General features: G+C 43.2%; 1 protein-coding gene across 6 annotated transcripts in view; it reads right to left on the bottom strand.

Moving 5' to 3' along the window:
• ENOX1 (ecto-NOX disulfide-thiol exchanger 1) overlaps nt 1-19,307 on the bottom strand; it is a 561,141-nt gene that overhangs the window by 120,044 nt on the left and 421,790 nt on the right. For all 6 annotated transcript variants that reach the window (XM_059377619.1, XM_059377624.1, XM_059377621.1 and 3 more), the window contains 2 exons: nt 10,768-10,874; nt 6,595-6,712 (listed from right to left, as the gene is read on the bottom strand). In XM_059377619.1, coding sequence (XP_059233602.1) covers nt 6,595-6,712; nt 10,768-10,874 — 225 coding nt within the window. The remainder of the gene's footprint in view (nt 1-6,594; nt 6,713-10,767; nt 10,875-19,307) is intronic.

The raw sequence follows: 19,307 nt of genomic DNA, 5'->3' as shown, positions 1-19,307 counted from the left end.
GAGAGGGTCAGAGCGCCATGGGCTGTGCCCGAGCAGCTGTGCGGTGACCTTGTGCTGCCCGCTGGCCATTCATCCATGCTCCGCCTGGGTTATGAGCTCTGCACTTCTCCCTTTGTGAGGATGGGCTGTGAACTTCCTCACTTTTCTCCTCTGTTTGCTAACTGCCCATCAGCCTAAGCCCTTCACCAAGCCGCAGGGGCTTGCATCACGAGACAAGAAGCCAGAGCGTAACAGAGCTGCAGCGGGCTCCCCAAATGCAGCTGCAAGCCCATGCGGGGCTGTCACACAGGAAACCATTAGGAGAGCCACCCCCAGCTCCGAGATAGTTGCACCAGGCATACGCTCTTTGAGATCTTCAGCGAGGTTCTACTGGGTTTTGCGTGGGTGTAGAACAGTTGCATGTTTAGAGTATTGGGCAAAATCTGTGGTCTCCTAGACACAACACAATTTCAGCAGAACAAATCCATTTTACAAGAAATACGTGATTATGGAGATCCGTGCCTAGGTGAGAGATGTCAGGAATACGGCACTGCCAGGTACTATATATAAATCAATTATAAGGGGGCTAAGCTTGAAGGGAGTTTCAAATGTGACTTTATAATAAACAGACAGTCTGGCTGGACAGGAGTGCTTCCGTTACAAAGGAATCCTACACTTGAGGATCAATTTAATGGCATTTGTTTCTTCCATTTAAAAGGTAAAGCAATTTACAAAAATATATCTATTTCTATACTCTTCAAAGACTTGTCCTTTATGAAAAGAGAACTTTAACTGTACATGAAATCAGGGAACTGAGAAATCTACCTGAAATAAGCATTTGTTTGATTTCCTTTGGTAAGATTAGAAAGATTTAAAAGGGAAAGTGTTTGGGGGTGGGTGGCCAGAGTCTTGGCTCCTTGAGAATGAAGCTCTATTTTAAGAGTTCAAGAATGAAGCAGGCTGCTCAGCCCACATCAGAAGATTTATTTCATCATCTTTCAGCCATATTAGTTTTAATTAATCACATTTCTTTGTTTGGCACTTGGATTCCCAGAAGGCATTCTGTTGTGGTTGAAAATAAAAGGCTCGTCTTTAATTCAGTGGTAGCTAATATACACACACCACTGCTCTATTTCTCCTTTGGGTTGTCATCACATGCAGAAAAGTCTGCTAACAGAATATCCTTCCATGTTGTCTTGGGGGTCTGCTGGTACGAGAAGCTCAGCACGACTGTGGACTTACTGAGTCACCTCACTTCCCACGTCTGAGCACTCTTGTCCCTCTACCGAGTTCCGAGCAACTCCAGAGTTAGTCTGCTTAGATCCTAAAAGCTTCTACCAGCTGCGGGTGACATGGCCCCCTTCAGTGGGTACCCCATGAGTCAGTGGCAGGACCAGGTGCTGGTGGCCAGTGGCTCCTTCCTTCTGTGCCCAGGCTGGTGCCCAGGGACAGCAGTAATCCTCTTCTCAGGCTTGTGACAAACTGTAATCTGTTGCGTATCCTTTATGTCTTTCAAAAACACTCTTGTATAGAAAATAAACCAAAGCAGAAACAACAGTGGCAGTCCCAGTGTTCAAAGAGATCAAGGGGAGGGGTGCGTGGGTGGCTCACTTGCTCTTGGTTTTGGCTTAGGCCTGATCTCACTGGGGAGGCTGCTTCTCTCCCTCTCCCTCTGCCCCTACACCCCTCCCTTTAAAATCAATCAATCAATCTTTTTTTTTTTTTTTTTTTTTTTTTTTTAAGATTCATTTGAGTGAGAGAGAGAGAGCATGCAACAGTACATGAGAGGGGTGGGGGGCAGAGGGAGAGGCCAACTCCCGACTGAGCAGAGAGCCCTATGCGGGGACTGGATTCCGAGACCCTAAGATCATGACCTGAGCCAAAGGCAGACACTTAACTGACTGAGCCACACCAGTACCCCAATAAATTAATAAATCCTTAAAAAAAAAAAACCCAAAGACATCAAGGAGGTAGCCAGAGAGAGCCTAATTATTATTACTATTAATTTTTTTAACCTCAAGCTTCCAGCTACATATGAAATTATTCAGAAAACCTAATACTGCTAATTCCAACTGAACTTGATTATGAGTCCCTAACTTGATTCAGTTAGCTGAAATATTTGGGAAATCCTTGCTGGAAGTCTTATTAAAGTTGCAAAAAGAAATCTGTACCTACACATGGTGAGTTTCCATGGCAAATCAACAACCCAGAAAACACTTTTCATAATTATAAGAATATGTGCTCTCATAAGGAGCTCAGAGTTTGAATGAGATGTAATTAAAACCCAAGAACCTTCATTCATACGTTATGAAATGTTTTAAGGGTGGTCTATTACATAAAGATATTTTAGTTTCCTCTTCTAAAATTTGTGTTCAATGTACAATCTATACTCAACATATCCTAGACAAGGTACATCACTGGACAGTAATATTCATTTTGGTTTCTACTGAATTTAAAGCAATGGCTTTAGAATATATTTGGAATTAGGCTTTTAGGCACTAGACTTTTATTGACTTAAAATGCATATTTCTTCTTTTCAAAAAGCATCTCACACTCTTGAGGGCAGGGGAGACCATGTCTAGCCCTTTCCATACCTCCTAGATCCACAGTGCCTTGAGCACAAGAAGGGCTTGACAATTGTCTGTTGATAATTAGAATGATGCTGAGCGTCAGCTCTCTGGGCCCTGGCCTATTTTGCACATGGCGGCAGATTCTGAATGCATAAAAGTTTTGCACATTTTGGAGAAATGAATCAACCTTGTTTGAACAAGCTTCTTAATGCTTGCCATTTAAATTTAGAGCAAATGTTCTCAGGGTTACGCCCTTCCCATCCACTTATGGGACAAAGGCATCAAAAAGACCAGAAGAAGGGAATATGCAATTGAAGTCTACAAAATTCATTGACTTGGTGAAAGGCCCAGCCAGGTACCAGAGGGTGACTAAGGCAAGAGGAGTTCACAGTGACTGAGCATTTGCTATGTGCGCCACACTCTAAGTACGGTTGGAAGGGCTCTACCTGCTTCGAATCCACAGTCCTACAACTAATTGGGCTCCACTACACGAGGCCTAACACTCTGGACAGACTTTCTCTTTTCTTCCTTTTTACCCCGTGCACTCCTGCCCCAAACCCACTGTCAACCTGGAGGAGGGAGGGGAAGAAGGAGCAAAGCTGGGCTTAATTCTAGTAAGAGGCAGACTTTGCAGCAATAAATTTGAATTTTTATCAAAAATTATCTTCATAGGCTTTGGAGCAGGATGCCAATCTTCTTGAATGAATGCTTCGATAAATCTGTCTTGATTTTCAAATTTATTAACAAAACTCATTTTCATTTTTATCGGCATCTTAGTTTTGCTCCAGCAAACTCCTTTTCCCCCATAAGAGTCAGCAGATAAGGAATAGTGGGCCTATAGGCCACCTGCCCAGAATTATATGGTAGTGATGGCGATGTCGGGGAGCTCTCTAGCCAAAGACACACTGTAAGTTATTATGTGTGGTAAAAAGCAAAAGTACAATGCAAGTCTTCTTCATAACCAGAAGAGGAGAGATACACGGAAAAACACAGATTTTAAACAAATAAATAAATAAACCCAAGCTATCACATAAGTCCTCACAAAAAAAATCCTGTCCTTTCTAGAAACCAAAGCTGACTCTCTCCATCTCCCCCTCAGAAATAAAACCCATGCAGCTTGGTCTCTGCGCTAGGAGAGGTGAAGAGCAAGGGAGGCCGTGGGGGACCCGCTTCACGCACCCCCAGGAGGTGGTCTTGTCACAATCCTCTCGGGCATGAGGCTCCACAAAGGATGTTCTCTCCTGGAATTCCCAAGGAGTCTTAGGTCACCTGCTTCCCAGGAGGCTGGAGGCAAAAGCTCAGTTTCAGCAGAAAGGAGGAGGGCAAGGGATTCTTTAAAGAACAGAGGAATTTACTTCTAGGTCAGCCCTTGGCAATTGCTATCAGTGAACTGCAGCGCTAGGTTTTGAGATACCTGCTCCTGGGTAACTGACAGATGCAAGTTTGCACCTAAAATGAATACAGAGTCACCTAACTTCACTGAAAGGTGCTTCCCTCAGGCTGCAGGGTCTCAATCCTGCCCCTTCCAGCTGTATTTTGCAGGGATCTGGAGGAAGCTTGGTCAAAGGACCAGATGGAAATTCTTGCTCTCAGGATATGTCCCTGAATATGCTGGGTGGAAAGAAAAACAGCTGCTAGCCTTTCAGTGGGATTTTCTGGGCCCAGAGGAATAAAAAAGGTTAGTTGCTTTCCCTTCTCTCTAATTGGTCCTGAACTTCCTCCATCAACCACACACTGCGTTCTCTGGTCCATCTCATTTTTGAAAAGCACGGAGAAGACTTTGAATTCCTGGGGACCTGGCATTTGAACTCCAGCTCTTCCATCTCTTCCCCCAGCACTCGGTACAATACACGCTCGGTGCTGTGTTCATTCATGCTGCTGACCAAGGAATAAGCCTGGAAAACTCAAAGTTCAGCTCCTGCTTTAGGCTCCTATCAGATGCCTGGGGAAAAAAACCGACAGAGATCTGGGAAGCGGGCTCCTCAGTGAAGCTTCCAGAGAGGATCTCGTGTCCCTGCTGAGCAAAGGGCTCTTTGAGTTCTGCATCAGAGCTTGGGAGCTGATGCTGCTGGTCTGTGCTTGCTGCTATGGTCTGTAAGACTTCCCGTTGGACCTGACTGTTCTGAGTCATTCTTACTCTTGTCCTCTTCCGAGCAGACTAAGAAATTATATATATTCCTTACTTGGAAAACTGACAACTTGTTTAAAAAGAAATGTCACCCCCAAATTAAAAAAAAAAAAAGTCATGGGTTCAAACAAGAATTTCTGATGGATTCAGTTCTTTTCTTCTACACCTACCTTGTAAGAATGTTAAAGATCCAAGTTTCATGTAAACTTGCTCCTCATCTAGAAACTTCAAAAATGATGAAAGCTTTCTTGAGCAGAAAAAAATTTATTTATTTATTGGAAGATCTCATTAAATTTAAGAAACTCACACTAAAACTTGCTCTTCTCTTTTGATAAATGAAGGCTTGCAGAATAGAGATTGCCACCCTCAAATAAGCAAGTCCAAGTCCAATAATCAAGCAGTCCTGAGAAATCTCATCTCCACTTAATAAGAGACATACATTGACACATAAATGCTAGGTTCATCTTTCAGACAAAGGATATATAGCTTCAAAAAATAGTGGCATGGTGCCTGCTTTTATGCTAAGCTTCTAAAAGATTTAAATGAGAGGAATTTGAGGATGAAAGGGAAATTTTCTAAGGCACTGGTCCTGAAACTTTAGCATGCTTCAGAATTCCCGGGAGCATTTAAATCACAGACTGCTGGATCTCACACCCACCTCTGCCTCCCCTAGAGTTTCTGATTCCTTAGGTATTGAGTAGGGCCTGAGGATTTACATTTCTAACAAGTTCCTAGGTGATGCTGATGTTGCTGGACTAGGGACCACACTTTCAGAACCACTACTCTAATGAATTTGAAGTCCCTTCTGTAACCGCCTGGATGCAGAGCACTTTCTGGTGATCATCATTTATGTCCCTGGCCCTCTCTAAACCCTGAAGAAACAGAACACTCTGACCACTTTGCAATCTTGCTAACCTGACCCTGCTGGAATCTTGATTTTGGTTTCTACCAACACATTAGCAAAGATCCTCTGTTCCTGTTCTGGATTTTGTTAAAGGGGTGAATATTTTAGTCACAGGTATGTATGAGGAGATAGGTCAAATCTACGCAAACCCTCTGATTTTCTTTTTTGGAAATGGTGGCAACTGTGGTTCTTCCCAGGCCCTTTAGACAACACTCTTACCCTCAGACAAGCAGTCTCCCTTGGTGTCTCCCACATCTGAGTGAGCATTTCTCTTGCCTGCAATACTGAGATTTACATCTAATTTGAGAAGAGAGATTTCAATCGGCCTCTTGGTTCAGGCAGAGCACATAAAGCAAGGTTCTCACTCAGCTTCTTTCCTTTTCACAACTCAAGGAGTGATACTCCTTTCTTGGTACCAAATGGGGCCACCCCTTTGATTACAGGTTAGGCAACGTTTATTAGAAAAATGTCTCATTCCCCAGCACATTGGCTCAGAGGCTAGAAAGCTTCTTCTGAGATTAAAGAATTCCCACATAAGAAGTACTCTGACTGAAACCAAATTTTATGTGTATTTCAGCACCAGCAGTGGCTGCCACGCTCTGGAAAAGGATTTTTATGGGAATAGGCAAATATCCCTGAGAAAAAAACAACAGCCCTAGATCCATGGATGGAGAAACAACTGGAGCAATTTAAATCACCATGTCCCTAAGAAGGAGTTTCGAGTTCTATTAATAAAAAGCAGAGTCACGCAAAGATGAAGGTTTAGTATAACTCAAATAAAAATGAGTTATGTGGCCATTTCCTAATACCTACGCCCCACCTGAGATATGGAAGAGCATGATGGCATCTCATGATGGCGCCTCACAGGGGTGCATGAGGCAGAGTATGACAGCGCCTCCTAGGGGTGTTTGTAAAAGAGCACGACAGCACCTCACAGGGGTGCGTGAGGAAGACCATGATGGCGCCTCACGACAGCGCCTCACAGGGGTGCGTGTGGCCGTCGTCAGCATTACCTGATTCATCTACTCGCATTTTTTTAGTAGGACTATCACAGTTCTCATCATCTGACATTTCCATCTCTTCTTCACGGCGGATGCCCATGAGCTGCTCACTTTGAGCGTTCCGGAGCTCCTGAAAGCAGAGGACAGGGACAGGAGGATGTCAGAGTCTCAGACACATGTCGACACACCTTTTCCCAGTGGTCTTTAGGTGTACCGTGACTGATATCTGAACGCTTTGAACCTGAAGTGTTCCCCTCCCAAACACTGCCCCAGGTAATCTGGAATAAAGTTCTGAGGGCTGTGGGGGAGTAGGAAGACCCAAGGATAAATCCCTGCTCACCAGTGACTAGTCAGGGTGTCTTTAGCAAATTATTTCATCTCTTGAGTCTCAATTTCCTCATTTGCCAAAAAGGGGATAATAGCATCACCTAGTAGGATTCCACAGAAATGCCTCTTGCCATGTGAGGGACTCTGAGCTAATAAGAAATACGCACAATGACATTTATAAAAGGTCTTGTTGACCACTGTGTAAATTCAGGAATGTTTCTTCATCTCTCTAAACCTTGATTTACTCATTGGAATACTGTGCTAATAACAGTTTTGAGGATCAAATAAATTAATGCATGCAAAACTCCTTAGGATTATGGTATACACTTGGTTCGCTAAGTTGATAACAGAGACAATAATTCTTCATGCAAAGTAGCACCCCTGCGGGGTATCTGGATGGCTCAGTCGGTTAAGGTTAAGCGTCTACGTTCAACTCAGGTCATGATCCCAGGGTCCTGGGATTGAGCCAGCGTGGGCTCCCTGCTCAGCACAGGGTCTACTTCTCCCTCTCCCTCTGCTCCAACACCACTTATGATTCCTCTCTAATAAATGATAACATCTTAAAAAAAAAAAACAGTGCCCTTACATTGTGTGCGCGTGCCCATGTGTGATCATGCGCACACACTATTCAGATAGCGAAACGGTAAAATGCCAAAGATGCTGGATGACAAAATAGAACCGATGCCTACTTTTTGGTGTTTCACATCATCAGGTAGCATTTAGTGTTTCTGTGTGATGGCTGTTTTGACATCACTGAGAGATCTTAGGATCATATCTTACTTTCTCTACTTACTAGTGGAGTGATGGTAGTCAAAGGGTATATGTGAAAACTCACTGTAAAAAGTAACAAGTCACAATAAATTTTTTACTCCCTTGCCAAAAAACTAGGACACTAATTATTCATGGTAAGTAATTATATTATTTTGTATTAAGCTGAATATTGTGTATTTGTGAATCCTTACCAGTTCTGTTCTGTCAAATGTACTATCCTCAAGAAAACAAAACAGGGAAAGAACTACATTATTCTTTTTCTCACCTCTGAAATTGAAGTCTCTAAATAAAAGTCAAAGAGTTAAAATAATTTTGCTTCTGAAAAACAATAAAACTAAATTATAACACCTAATGTATTAACGGCATGATTTTAAACATAGTTCTAATGTCCATCTAATGGATGTGCGTATTTTATTGTGTTACAGGTTCTCTGAACTCTCCTTTCTCTTTAGCTCACAGATTTTAACTGTAGTAGGACCAAAAGAAAATTAGGTCTTGCTAGCAGTATTCACGTGGTCAACTCTGAACCCTGGCAACAAGCCCTGCAGAGGACCAGGAAAGGGGAGAAAGGGCATGAAGTCAAGGTCCCTGGGAGAGGGACGCCCATCACAGGGAGCCTTGAGAGGCCTCCAGGAAGATGGGCAGTGCCTCCTCACTTGACCCTGCCAGCCAGTAGAAAGAAGTGCCAATTGCGCCGTAAATAACACCAGTGGCTCTTGGAGGTGGACGTCACGTGTGATTAGTGGGGACGCCTTTAGGTTGTGTACAGCTAATTTTCTACTGACAAAGATCCCAGTTCCTAAAGAGGTGGCGTGAAAATACTTGAAACAAGGAAAAGTCAGGAGGAAGGAATAAATGAGGCTGAAAGGGCCTGTTGTTGAGTCCCCACAGTTAATGACAAACTGTCATACTGTAGCTGTTCTTGTGTGGAAGGGTGTTGGAAAGGAAAAAAAACAACTGGAGGGGGGAAAAAAAAAGCCGAGGGTGTTTCCACAGGGTGCCTCTGGTTCAGCAGTAAATCGCTCGTACACTCTCATAAATCTGCGAAGGTGTTGCAGATAATTAACAGATGCTGTACACGGGAACGCGGAAAAAATCAAGCCAATTATCAAGCTTATACGCAACAGAGAAATCATCCACAATGTTAAATTACCAACTGGTATTTAATCAATTAAGCGACATGTAGGAGAGAAAATCAAAGGTAATTTAGAATTCTATTTCCTAGAATATCAAAAGAGGTGATAGGAGTGGCACGGAGGCACATAGCCCCTTTGCAGGAGCACCTTTCAGGAACGTGTGCATCTATTTCTACTACATCCTGTGGACCCAGCAAAGTGAGCAGGCTTCCTTAGAACAAAGCTGGAAGTTTCCTGTGCCCTGCTCAGCAGCGGGGACACAGCCCCAGTTCCTTTGGGGACCAGGGCTAGGGGCAGTGGACCAGGCCGTGGGAAGCGTGATTTAGATCAATAATGGATTATTTCCCAACATTCACATACTAGTGACAGCCTTTTTATGTCAGATCATTAGCATAATGCCACTTGCCTTCCCCTTAACATTTCTTTTAATCATTTGCTGTTTATATGAAGGAAAAAAAAATAAGATAAACAATTATTAGACCCTCTGTTCCCAAATCTGAATCAGTTTATGGATATCAATTTGTGTTTTCATAACCCTCAATCTGCATATTTCATCCTAAACGAGGACTCTCTTTCCTCCTGAAAATCAGCCTTGACTCAGGTCTCAATTCAGTGTCTGGGAGAGCAGCAGGTCAGCACCCTTTGTTTTTCTGGCCCCTGAAAAATTAAAGAGAAATCCCACTTCCTCCTTACTCATAATCCTGAACAGAGGAACAGAACTACATCAGCCACCAGCCACCTTCTTAAGTATTTGTGAACAAAATAAAAAAATGTCCTTCTTAATAAATTGCACCAGCATTTTAAGTGTCCCATTATTGTGGAGTCATTCAGTATTCACCATAATAACAGTGATAATAAAGGATTCATTTGGTATTCATGTGGATGTTACATCTAGTGCCATTGGTATTTAGCTGTAATTTAGCGTTAGTTAATGGGCACTTAAAATGCTACCCAAATGATTGATATTATAGTACTTTGTGGTTCTTCAAACTCCATATAAAAAACTTATTTTACAAGTGTGAGCCCAAATCATTAAATAAACAAGCCTTACCTTCTATAAGTTTGGGGATTTTGAAAGAAGGGAGTATCATTTAGAGAACTTTAATATTAACATGCTAGAGATGGAGAGGCATCCAAATGGAAAACATTCTCTCGTTAAAAAAACACACACACACACACATACACAAAACACACACACACACACAACAAATAAGCAAACAAAGATAGTATACTTACTTTTAAACGACAGGTTCAAAGCGTACACTAAACTGTGAAGTTAAAAATAACAGCTGCACGACCAATGACTAATGACACATTCTGGTCTTTCTGGGTGGCAACGAAGGTCAGGATCTGGCCTCTTTCCTTGGGGTGGATACTCACACTTCACACATGCATTGCTGCAGAAGGGTGGACTCTGGCTAGCCTGGACATTCGATCCCCCAGGGGAAAGGCACTCTGGGGAGAGCTGTTACATACCTGGCTGGCTAGCAAAGGGGACTAGGGCCTTATTTATGATGGGAAGGCACAGAAGAAAGGCTTACTTGCCATTTCTAGCCCAAAGAGCAAAGCATCATCATCATGTTGCAGAACACTGGGGGGGGGGGGGGAACCCTCCATATTTATTTAAAAAGCCAGTTTTCTATTTTACATTACACTTTTCTTCAGAATAGGCAGGCGAAGTGTCTTGGCTTATTTCCGAGCTTTTTGCTATGAATGGGAGAGATGCCTTTCTCCCTTTGCGGGGTAGAAAAGCACTCTGTTTTCTAAGCATTAAGTCAGCTGCTCTTCTGGCTAAGGCCCAAGTCTGAGCTGGGTTCAGAGCTGACAATGAGACAGGACAATGGTACAACAGCTGCCCGCTATAACAAAAACCGAAATGGCTGCAGCCACACTATTCTCTGCCAATCCAGCTGTGTGATGGTGGTTAAAAAGTAATCATAAAATCACCAACCTCAGAGTGCTTTCGCCAAATGTCTATGTTCTTGCGCTGAGCTTTCGAGAAATGGTCCCAAGCTTTTTGTCTGGTAGAAGCGTTGAAAACGGCCACAATCTGCTCAACTTTGGTGAACAAGGAAGTCAAACAAGACAAGTAATTTATGTTGTGATCACTATAGGGAAGCAAAGCAAAGACACTAGGAGTCTATGGATGATGTTACAGTAGAAATAACATCATCAATATTCATCCAATTTGTGCCTTTTTATACTTACATTTTAGCAAAGTTGGGGAGGTCTCCCTTCAAGTCTGTCTCCATAACTTTAGGTTAAAACAAATTCTAAATACGACTGGGAAGAGTTCATGGGCATCTGCTTCCAAGCATTCCACAGCTCTTGTTTAAAAATGGGACTTGCTATGCCTATATACCAAGATCTACAGAGACAGATCTGGAGTTGGCATACAGATACAGATACATGGATAGAGGAACGTCGGTTGGGGGCTTAGAGGTGAAGCCAGGGTGGAGTGGCTGAATGAGGAAGAGCCAAACATGTATCTTTTCTTTTTTGGTCTCCATCTCAAGGACTCAAGTGCAGTCCTTGGAAGACAGTACCATTTCCAAGTTCCAAGCTGGGGCAATGAGTAGTTATTTCATATTGCCCCTCAATCTCAAGGGCCATTTTTACTCCTTGGCTCCTTTCTCCTTCCTGTCCCTCCCCCTCCCCCAGCCCTTACACTCACTGCAGTCAGCCCTCCAGCCCTCTGGCGGGGAACAGGAGCCATAGCCTCCATTCAAGACAGACCAAGGCTCCTCCAACCAGCTGCTCAGGCATGCAGATTGCATTTCAACACCCCGTGGCGCCCTCTGTAGCTCATCACGACCACGTACCATTCTGTTCTGCCATTTTCACTTTCATAAGGCTGCCCTCCCAAACCCTTTGAAGTGCTAACTCTCTCACTTTGACTTCATTTAGTACTTTTGGGGCTCTTGGGAAGAGCACTACTGGAATGATAAATGTTGGGGGTCTGAACAAAGCTGTACAGAGAAGGGCATATGAGCTCTTAGTAGTGGATTTTAGGGGTGGGGCCAACCAACAGTTATTGATCTAATAAGCATGGGATTAGGAAATTATAGCACCGAATTAACAGTAAGATTAAACTTGAATTTCTGAATATTTAGTTAGGAAGGCACAGTTAGAATTAGCCTCTCATGGATGCTAATACTCTAACATAAATCCTTCTTACGTGATTCCCAAGGCTCTATTATAAAAAAGGGCATCAAAGCTCTTCCAAATCTTCCAGGTGTCCAAAGTATGACAAAGAGTAATCGAGTAATCCCCACAGAAGAACAATAATCGTAAAAAGAAGCCCACAAAACAAACAAGAGTGTGATGGAGCAGAGAAGGAAAGTAGATTCTGTTCACTTATCACACTGTAAATGTCTCATAAGGCTAATGAGAAACCACTTCCTGATCAATGTGTAATTCTCACAGAGGCTGTGATGTTTACTCATTACTACCTTGAAAGAATCCCAACTCCAAACCTTCCTATTCATCAAACTTTATCATTAGGTCACATGATGAATTGGTTGCACCCAGTTTGCAGCAGGAGGAGGTGCCACCCCCTTTGCTCACACTCTCCGTGCGTACACGTGGCTCCCTTCCCCGACCTTGTCTGGACAGGGTCACACATTGTGTGCTGCTCTACGTGTGGATGTGTATCTGACCACCAGCTCTCAGGCCTCTGCTGGGCTCCAGGGCAGCACAGCCAGTGGACAACTGGCTCTGCCCTCCTGCCCCGGCTCTCTGCTGTTTTGTCTGCACGCAGGCTGGGGTTATGGGGGACTTTAAGCTACCTTCTGCAGGGGCAACACAGAGCAGTCAGCCGAATATGCACGGGTGAAATCCACAGTCAGATGAGGTTATCTGGCAGGGGTGGTAATCACAAGCCTGTTAAAGAGGACGGGACCCCACTGCTTTAAGTGTAGAGCTTTATAACAGCCATCTACAAGAGTGAGAACTGTGGTATCCAGAGGGGAAGGAGCAGTAAGGACTGAGGCAGAGTATTTGGGTGGTGACAGTCAAAATTCTGCCATCAATCAAGAAAGGTTGTTAATAAAGGGAATAAACTAGAGAGAAAATTCTCTGTTCATGTATGTGTGTGAAGTAGAGGGAAGGTAAGAGTGGCCAGTAACACCTCTGGAAGCATACGGAAGGGAAAGCACTTAGAAAAAAGACCTAGTGGCCAAATACTACACAAGTTCAAGGGTAAAAATAGATCCTCTCATACCTACTCAAGCCATGTTCTGTGGTAAATGTGTTGTGTTTGAGTTAAAGTGCCTCAGTTATTTAGAACAAGTCGTTACCATATCCCAGGGCATAGTTGCAATGCATCCATCCTTTCATACAGCAAATATCTGAGTTCCTCTGGTTACCAAACACTTGACTGACTGCTAGAAATATATAATTAAGACAGTGCTTGCCCCTTGATGAGATCACAGGCTCTAGGGAGAAAGAGAGATAAGCAGTTAATTATCCTATGCCAGAGACGTGTGGATGCTATGCGGACACAGTAACTAACTCAGTAGGTGGAGTCAGGAAATACTCCCAAAACTCCCAATGTTGCTAGACCTTAAATGATGGATCAATGCTTGCTCCTGAGTTCAAAGAGTGGTATGGAGTTATGAAAGGATTTGTAGGGTTGGGGCAAATGCTGAGTGAGGATGGATCAAGAAGGACAGTGGATGCTAAGCCAGCTGGTGAACTTCGTATTATAGCCCTAGGACACACATCTGAGTAGGATTTGTTTGGGAGAAATGATGAAGGCTTGAGTTAAAGCAGAGCACTGCAGTAGAGGCAGGAGCAAGGAGTCATTTGATGGAGTGAGGTGATACCACAAGGGGCTGACTTGCTAGAAGTCTCCCTTTCAAGAAGGGGAGACAAGGATGGCTCAGGCTGGAGAAGTATGTAGAGACCATGAGGACAAGCACAGGGGGAAGTCTGAGAGAGAAGGTAGAGAGTTTGCTTTTTTTTTTTTTTTTTTTAAGATTTTATTTATTTATTTGACAGAGAAAGATCACGAGTAGGCAGAGAGGCAGGCAGAGAGAGAGGAAGGGAAGCAGGCTCCCTGCTAAGCAGAGAGCCTGATGCGGGACTCGATCCCAGGACCGAGATCATGACCTGAGCCGAAGGCAGTGGCTTAACCCACTGAGCCATCCAGGCGCCCAAGAGTTTGCTTTTGAACATGCTGAACTTGACATGCCTGAAGGTCATCTTGATAGAGCTGAAACACAACTAGGGGTTCAGAAAGAAGTCAAGACTCAAAATTGAGACAGGTCTTAAATTTTCCAGACTATTCTCAATTTCAGGAATTGTGTTCTTTTCGGTATGGTAACTAATTAAAAGCAAAACTACAGGTGGCTAACAAATAATAAAGAACCCCTCCAAAACCAAAAACTGCGGAACTCAGCTTAGGTTTAATAAATATTCTCACAGTGTTTCCAAGGCCCAGTTTACTTCTCTCATTTCTGTGCAGACTGCCCCCAACCAGCCATTTGTCTTGCAATGAAAGCTCTTGGGCACACAAAAGGACTCAGAAAGAGTGCCTGGATCAGCAGGAATTCATCATCCTTAGGGAAAAACCACCTCAAAGAGTATGCCTTAATGAATGTGATTTAAAGACAGCATATTTTCAAAATCATAAATCAGGATGACTGCTAGTGGTGATGTCACAAGTAAAGACCATACACTTTTTTTTTTTTAAAGATTTTTAAAAGAGCGCGCACAAGTGGACAGGATATAAGGAAAGGGAGAGAGAATCTGAAGCAGGCTCCAGACTTGGGGACCTAATCAGGACCTGATCTGAAGCCAAGAGTCAGATGCTCAACCAACTACACCACCCGGGGGCCCCAGTATACACTCTTCATTGTCTCCAGCAGGGAACCCCCAAAGAGCAAGTCGCCGAATTTGACCATCACTCACTACTTCCCTGGTATATAATTCACACTACTTGTTCTATATATAATAAAACTACAAGTAGTTACTAACTGAACTGAATTTTTAAAATTCTACCTAAGGGGTGCCTGGGTGGCTCAGTTGGTTAAGCATCTGCCTCTGGCTCAGGTCATGATCCCAGGGTCCTGGGATCGAGCCCCTCAGTGGGGCTCCCTGCTCAGTGGGGAATCTGCTTCTCACTCTCACTTTGTGCTCTCCCTCTGTCTCAAACGAAGAAATAAAATTTTTAAAAAATAAAATTAATAAAATAAAATTCTACCTAAAAGCTCAGAGAAGAGATAAATAGTAAACAAGATGGTACTGACATTTGTTCAAAAAAGCAGCTTATAGAAGAACAAATTCAGATCAGCCCCAATCTGTGCCAGTAGTGCGCCCAGTGGGCTAGAGAGACTACGAGGTTCTGAGGCCCTAGTTGAGGCTGGATCAGCTATACACATAAATATTTTGAAAGTACTATCAACAGAAAAAGATCAGTCGGAAAACTTAAATCTACATTCACACAACTTGAAAATTTCCCCCAGCCCACTGTCAAATTCTACATTATAATGTTTTGCCTAAATTAGGTTGAGAATCAAGAAAAAATTAAAAGTGATTTTTTTCACAGTACGTTTGAATGTCAGTCTTAGATGTCAAAAGAGATTCTGTAACATATATCCAGCAGGTATAAGTGAACCTAAGAGAAGGGGAACAGAGCTTTGATGAAGTTGCTAATCACCCTTTGCGGCTGCAGACCCCACGTTAAGATAAACTGAGGTCTGTTAAAAATCTGAAGTTAATTTGAGCAAAACGGATGGAATCAGGCCATGCCAAATAGGCAGTGGTTAGGGGCGCTCCCCTTCTTGGCAGGGCTGGGAAGAGGCTTTTCTAGAGAAAAGGCAGAAGCAAAGCAAGGAAATCATGGATTGGTCACAGCTTCAGGCCTAATTGGTTGCTTGTGATTGGTTGTATTTAGGTTTTGATTTTGTGACTTCAGGCATTTGTAGACTTGGATTTGGGTTTGCCTATGTACGCCACAACCACACCAGAGCCACCTCTGTCTGGGGTTCTCCTTGTTCAATTAACTAAATATCCTACTAGTGATTAGTCATTCTTTGCTATGTGTAAAGAGACCCACATACACACACATAACACACATGTGTATATGTATAATCTTCAGAATTTTTTAAAAAAATCCATAAGACTGGGGCATCTGGGTGGCTCAGTGGGTTAAAGCCTCTGACTTCAGCTCTGGTCATGATCCCAGGGTCCTGGGATCGAGTCCCACATCGGGCTCTCTGCTCACCAGGGAGCCTGGTTCCCTTCTTCTCTCTCTCTGCCTGCCCCTCTGCCTACTTGTGATCTCTGTTTGTCAAATAAATAAATAAGAATCTGAAAAAAAAAATCCATAAGACTAATTTAATAATCTTTATTTATTTATTTATTTTAGTACTTTCCTCCACGTCAAAATGTTTGGACATCTGCTGAGTTCAGAACATACTTCTCACTTGGGAGAGAGCTTTGTAAATTACCATTAGAAGACTTGCCTTCAGTCTAAGGGAAGGAAAGCTCAGAACAGGATATCCGTTTACCCAGAAACACGCCCTGCTGAAACAAGCTCTCTGCGGGCTGCCTGGGTGGCTCAGTCCATTAAGCATCTGCCTTAGGCTCAGGTTGTGATCTCAGGGTGCCAGTGATCTAGTCCCACATTGAGCTCTCTGCTCAGCAGGGAATCTGCTCCTCCTTCTGCCTGCTGCTCCCCGTACTTGTGCTCTCTCTCTGGCATATAAATAAATAAAATCTAAATAAATAAAGTAAAATAGAATAAAACAAAATAAACAAACTCTCTGAGAAGGATCAGAGCATCAAGCACAAAACTTCGGGTTTCGGGGTTGTACAAGGCTCCTAAATTCAGAGCTCCGGGCAGAAAAGCCTTGGAAGTTGGGACGCCTGGGTGGCTCAGTTGGTTAAGCAGCTGCCTTCGGCTCAAGTCATGGTCCCAGTGTCCTGGGATCGAGTCCCACATCGGGCTCCTTGCTCAGCAGGGAGCCTGCTTCTCCCTCTGCCTCTGCCTGCCATTCTGTCTGCCTGTGCTCGCTCGCTCTCCGTCTCTCTCTCTGATAAATAAATAAAATCTTAAAAAAAAAAAAATTATAAAAAAAAAAAAAAAAAAAAAAAAAAAAAGAAAAGCCTTGGAAGCAAGGAAGAGGGAGGTTAGGCTCCTCCAAAGGTCAGGCTCCTCCAAACCCAGCCTTTTCCTTGTCCTCCTGACTGCGTTCTTCCATAGTCCCTGCACTTCCTACCTCGTGCGCTCTAGCTAAATGGCTGCGAGAGAGCCTTTGATCCCTTTACTGTGGCAAATATCTGGAGAAACTAAGTCCTTCCAGGCAGAAGGCTTGCCTTAATAGAGTATCTCAAACAAGTCTTCCAAACTCAATTTTTGTTTTTAATGTAATCTGGGCTCACCATAGAGCCTAAGTCTGTAAGCTTCTGAGGAAATGTGGTTTTCCTTTAAGGGATAACATTTTTCTACATCCTCTAAGAATAGCTCAGAAAAGATGTTCAAAGAAAGGCACATAACTAATGAAACAGTTGACCCCCCCCACCCCCCCGCCCCAGCTTGTTACTGTTTTTAAATCCTAAAAGCTGGGGTGGAATTGATGAGTCTTGGCTCCAGGCTGAAGAATTGTAACAGAGAAAATACAGTAAGTGATTCAGGCTCTCAGGACACCCAGAGGAGCAAGACAAAGCCAGAGGGAGGAGCAGTTAGTGTCTGACAGGGGCAGGGCAAGCCAGGAAGAGAGATTCCCAGAGAGATTCCTGCCTACTCACTCTGGGTCCTGAGCACAGAGGAGCCTGCCAGTCAGCCTGGCAGGAAGCCCGGGAAACAGAGAATTAACACGGTCAGACCCATACATTAGGGAGGCATGGCCTAGAATTTCAACTTGAGGAGGAAAAAGGGCAGGCTGGGGTTTTCTCTGGAGATGGGTGAAAAAGAGCACTGCTGAGTGACACTGTGAATCCATCACAGCCCCATTAAACCTGAGGTCGGACAGCCTGAGCCAGCAGCATGTTTCTTAACTTCCTGGCTAGACGAGGCCAGATGGTTGGTTCTTTGGGGGGGAATGGCAATGGAGACAGAAAGAAAGAGAAACATGGTGATCAAATTATAAAAAAAAAAAAAGAAATAGGATGCTTTTAGCCAACTTCAAGTAAGCAGGGGCTGGTGATTCAAATAAATGATGAGGTGACTTAAGTCACCTTAAATGGTGTTGACTTCTTAAGCTTTGTATAAATCTCAATACATTTCAGAAACTGCAGATCCCCTTGTTAATGCATATATTCAAACATTTTGAGAAGTATCAAAACAACAATCTATAAGAATATCACAATTTTAATGGTTCCTTACCATATGCAGCATTTATGAGGCTTTTAAAAATCCAATAAATCCTCCTGGGTAGATTATCCCTATCAACTAAATGAAAGTAATAGATATATATAAGAAAAAAGGAACAAAGGAAAATATAAAAGGCCACCTTCCCTGGCTACCTCCCATCCAATTTCTCTCTTTAAAGGTAACCACTCTTAACAGATGCTAGCATCTCCATCCAGAGAAAAAACCTTAAACATATGGTATAGACTTGTCTATTTTTCTATGTACAACATTCCTTTTTTTATACACAAGTGCTAGTATTATATACACTGTGCTGGGACTTGCTTCCACTTAACATATCTTGGAAATCTACTGATGTGCATGTGAAAGGCACACTTCATTTCACCGTGCTTCCCTTTATTACACTTCACAGATAATTGTGGTTTTTACAAATCGAAGGCTCCTGGCAACTCTCTGTCCGTCGCATCCACCAACACTCTTTTTCCAACACCATTTGTTCACTGCATGTCTCTGTGCCATATTTTGGTAATGCTTGCCATATCTCAAATTCTCTTCATTATTATATTTGTTATGATGATATTGATCAGGGGACTTTAGTATTACTACTGTAATTGTTTTAGAGGCGCTGCAAACCAAACCCACATAAGATGGCAAACTTAATCAATCAATGTATGTGTTCTGGCTGCTCCACTGATGGGCTGTTCCCCCACCTTTCTTCTTCTCCTGGGGTCTCCCTAGTTCCTGAGATACAACAATATTGCAATTAGGCCAATTAATTTACAGTGGCCTCTAAGTGTTCAAGTGAAAGGAAGAGTCAATTAATGTGGCAAACTTCACTGCTATCTTATTTTAAGGAACTCTCACAACCACCCCAGCCTTCAGTGAGCACCATCCTGAACAGTCAGCAGCCATCAGTGACAAGACAGGACCCTCCACTAGCAAAAAGATTACAACTCCCTGAAAGCTCAGATGGTTAGCATTTTGTAGCTACAAAGTATTTTTATTTTATTTTATTTTTTTAGAGAGAGAGAAACTTCAGCAAGCTCCTTGCCCAGCGAAAAGCCTGACACGGGGCTTGATCTCATGACCCTGAGATCATGACCTGAGCCTAAATTGAGCGTTAGATGCTAAACCAACTGAATCACCCAGGCACCCCAGCCACAAAGTATTTTTTA

This window comes from Mustela nigripes, chromosome 15 (genome assembly GCF_022355385.1).
Source record: "Mustela nigripes isolate SB6536 chromosome 15, MUSNIG.SB6536, whole genome shotgun sequence".
Classification (NCBI taxonomy): domain Eukaryota; kingdom Metazoa; phylum Chordata; class Mammalia; order Carnivora; family Mustelidae; genus Mustela; species Mustela nigripes.
The sequence above is the reverse complement of the archived record's forward strand: the minus strand, read 5'-3'. Positions and strand labels throughout refer to the sequence as shown.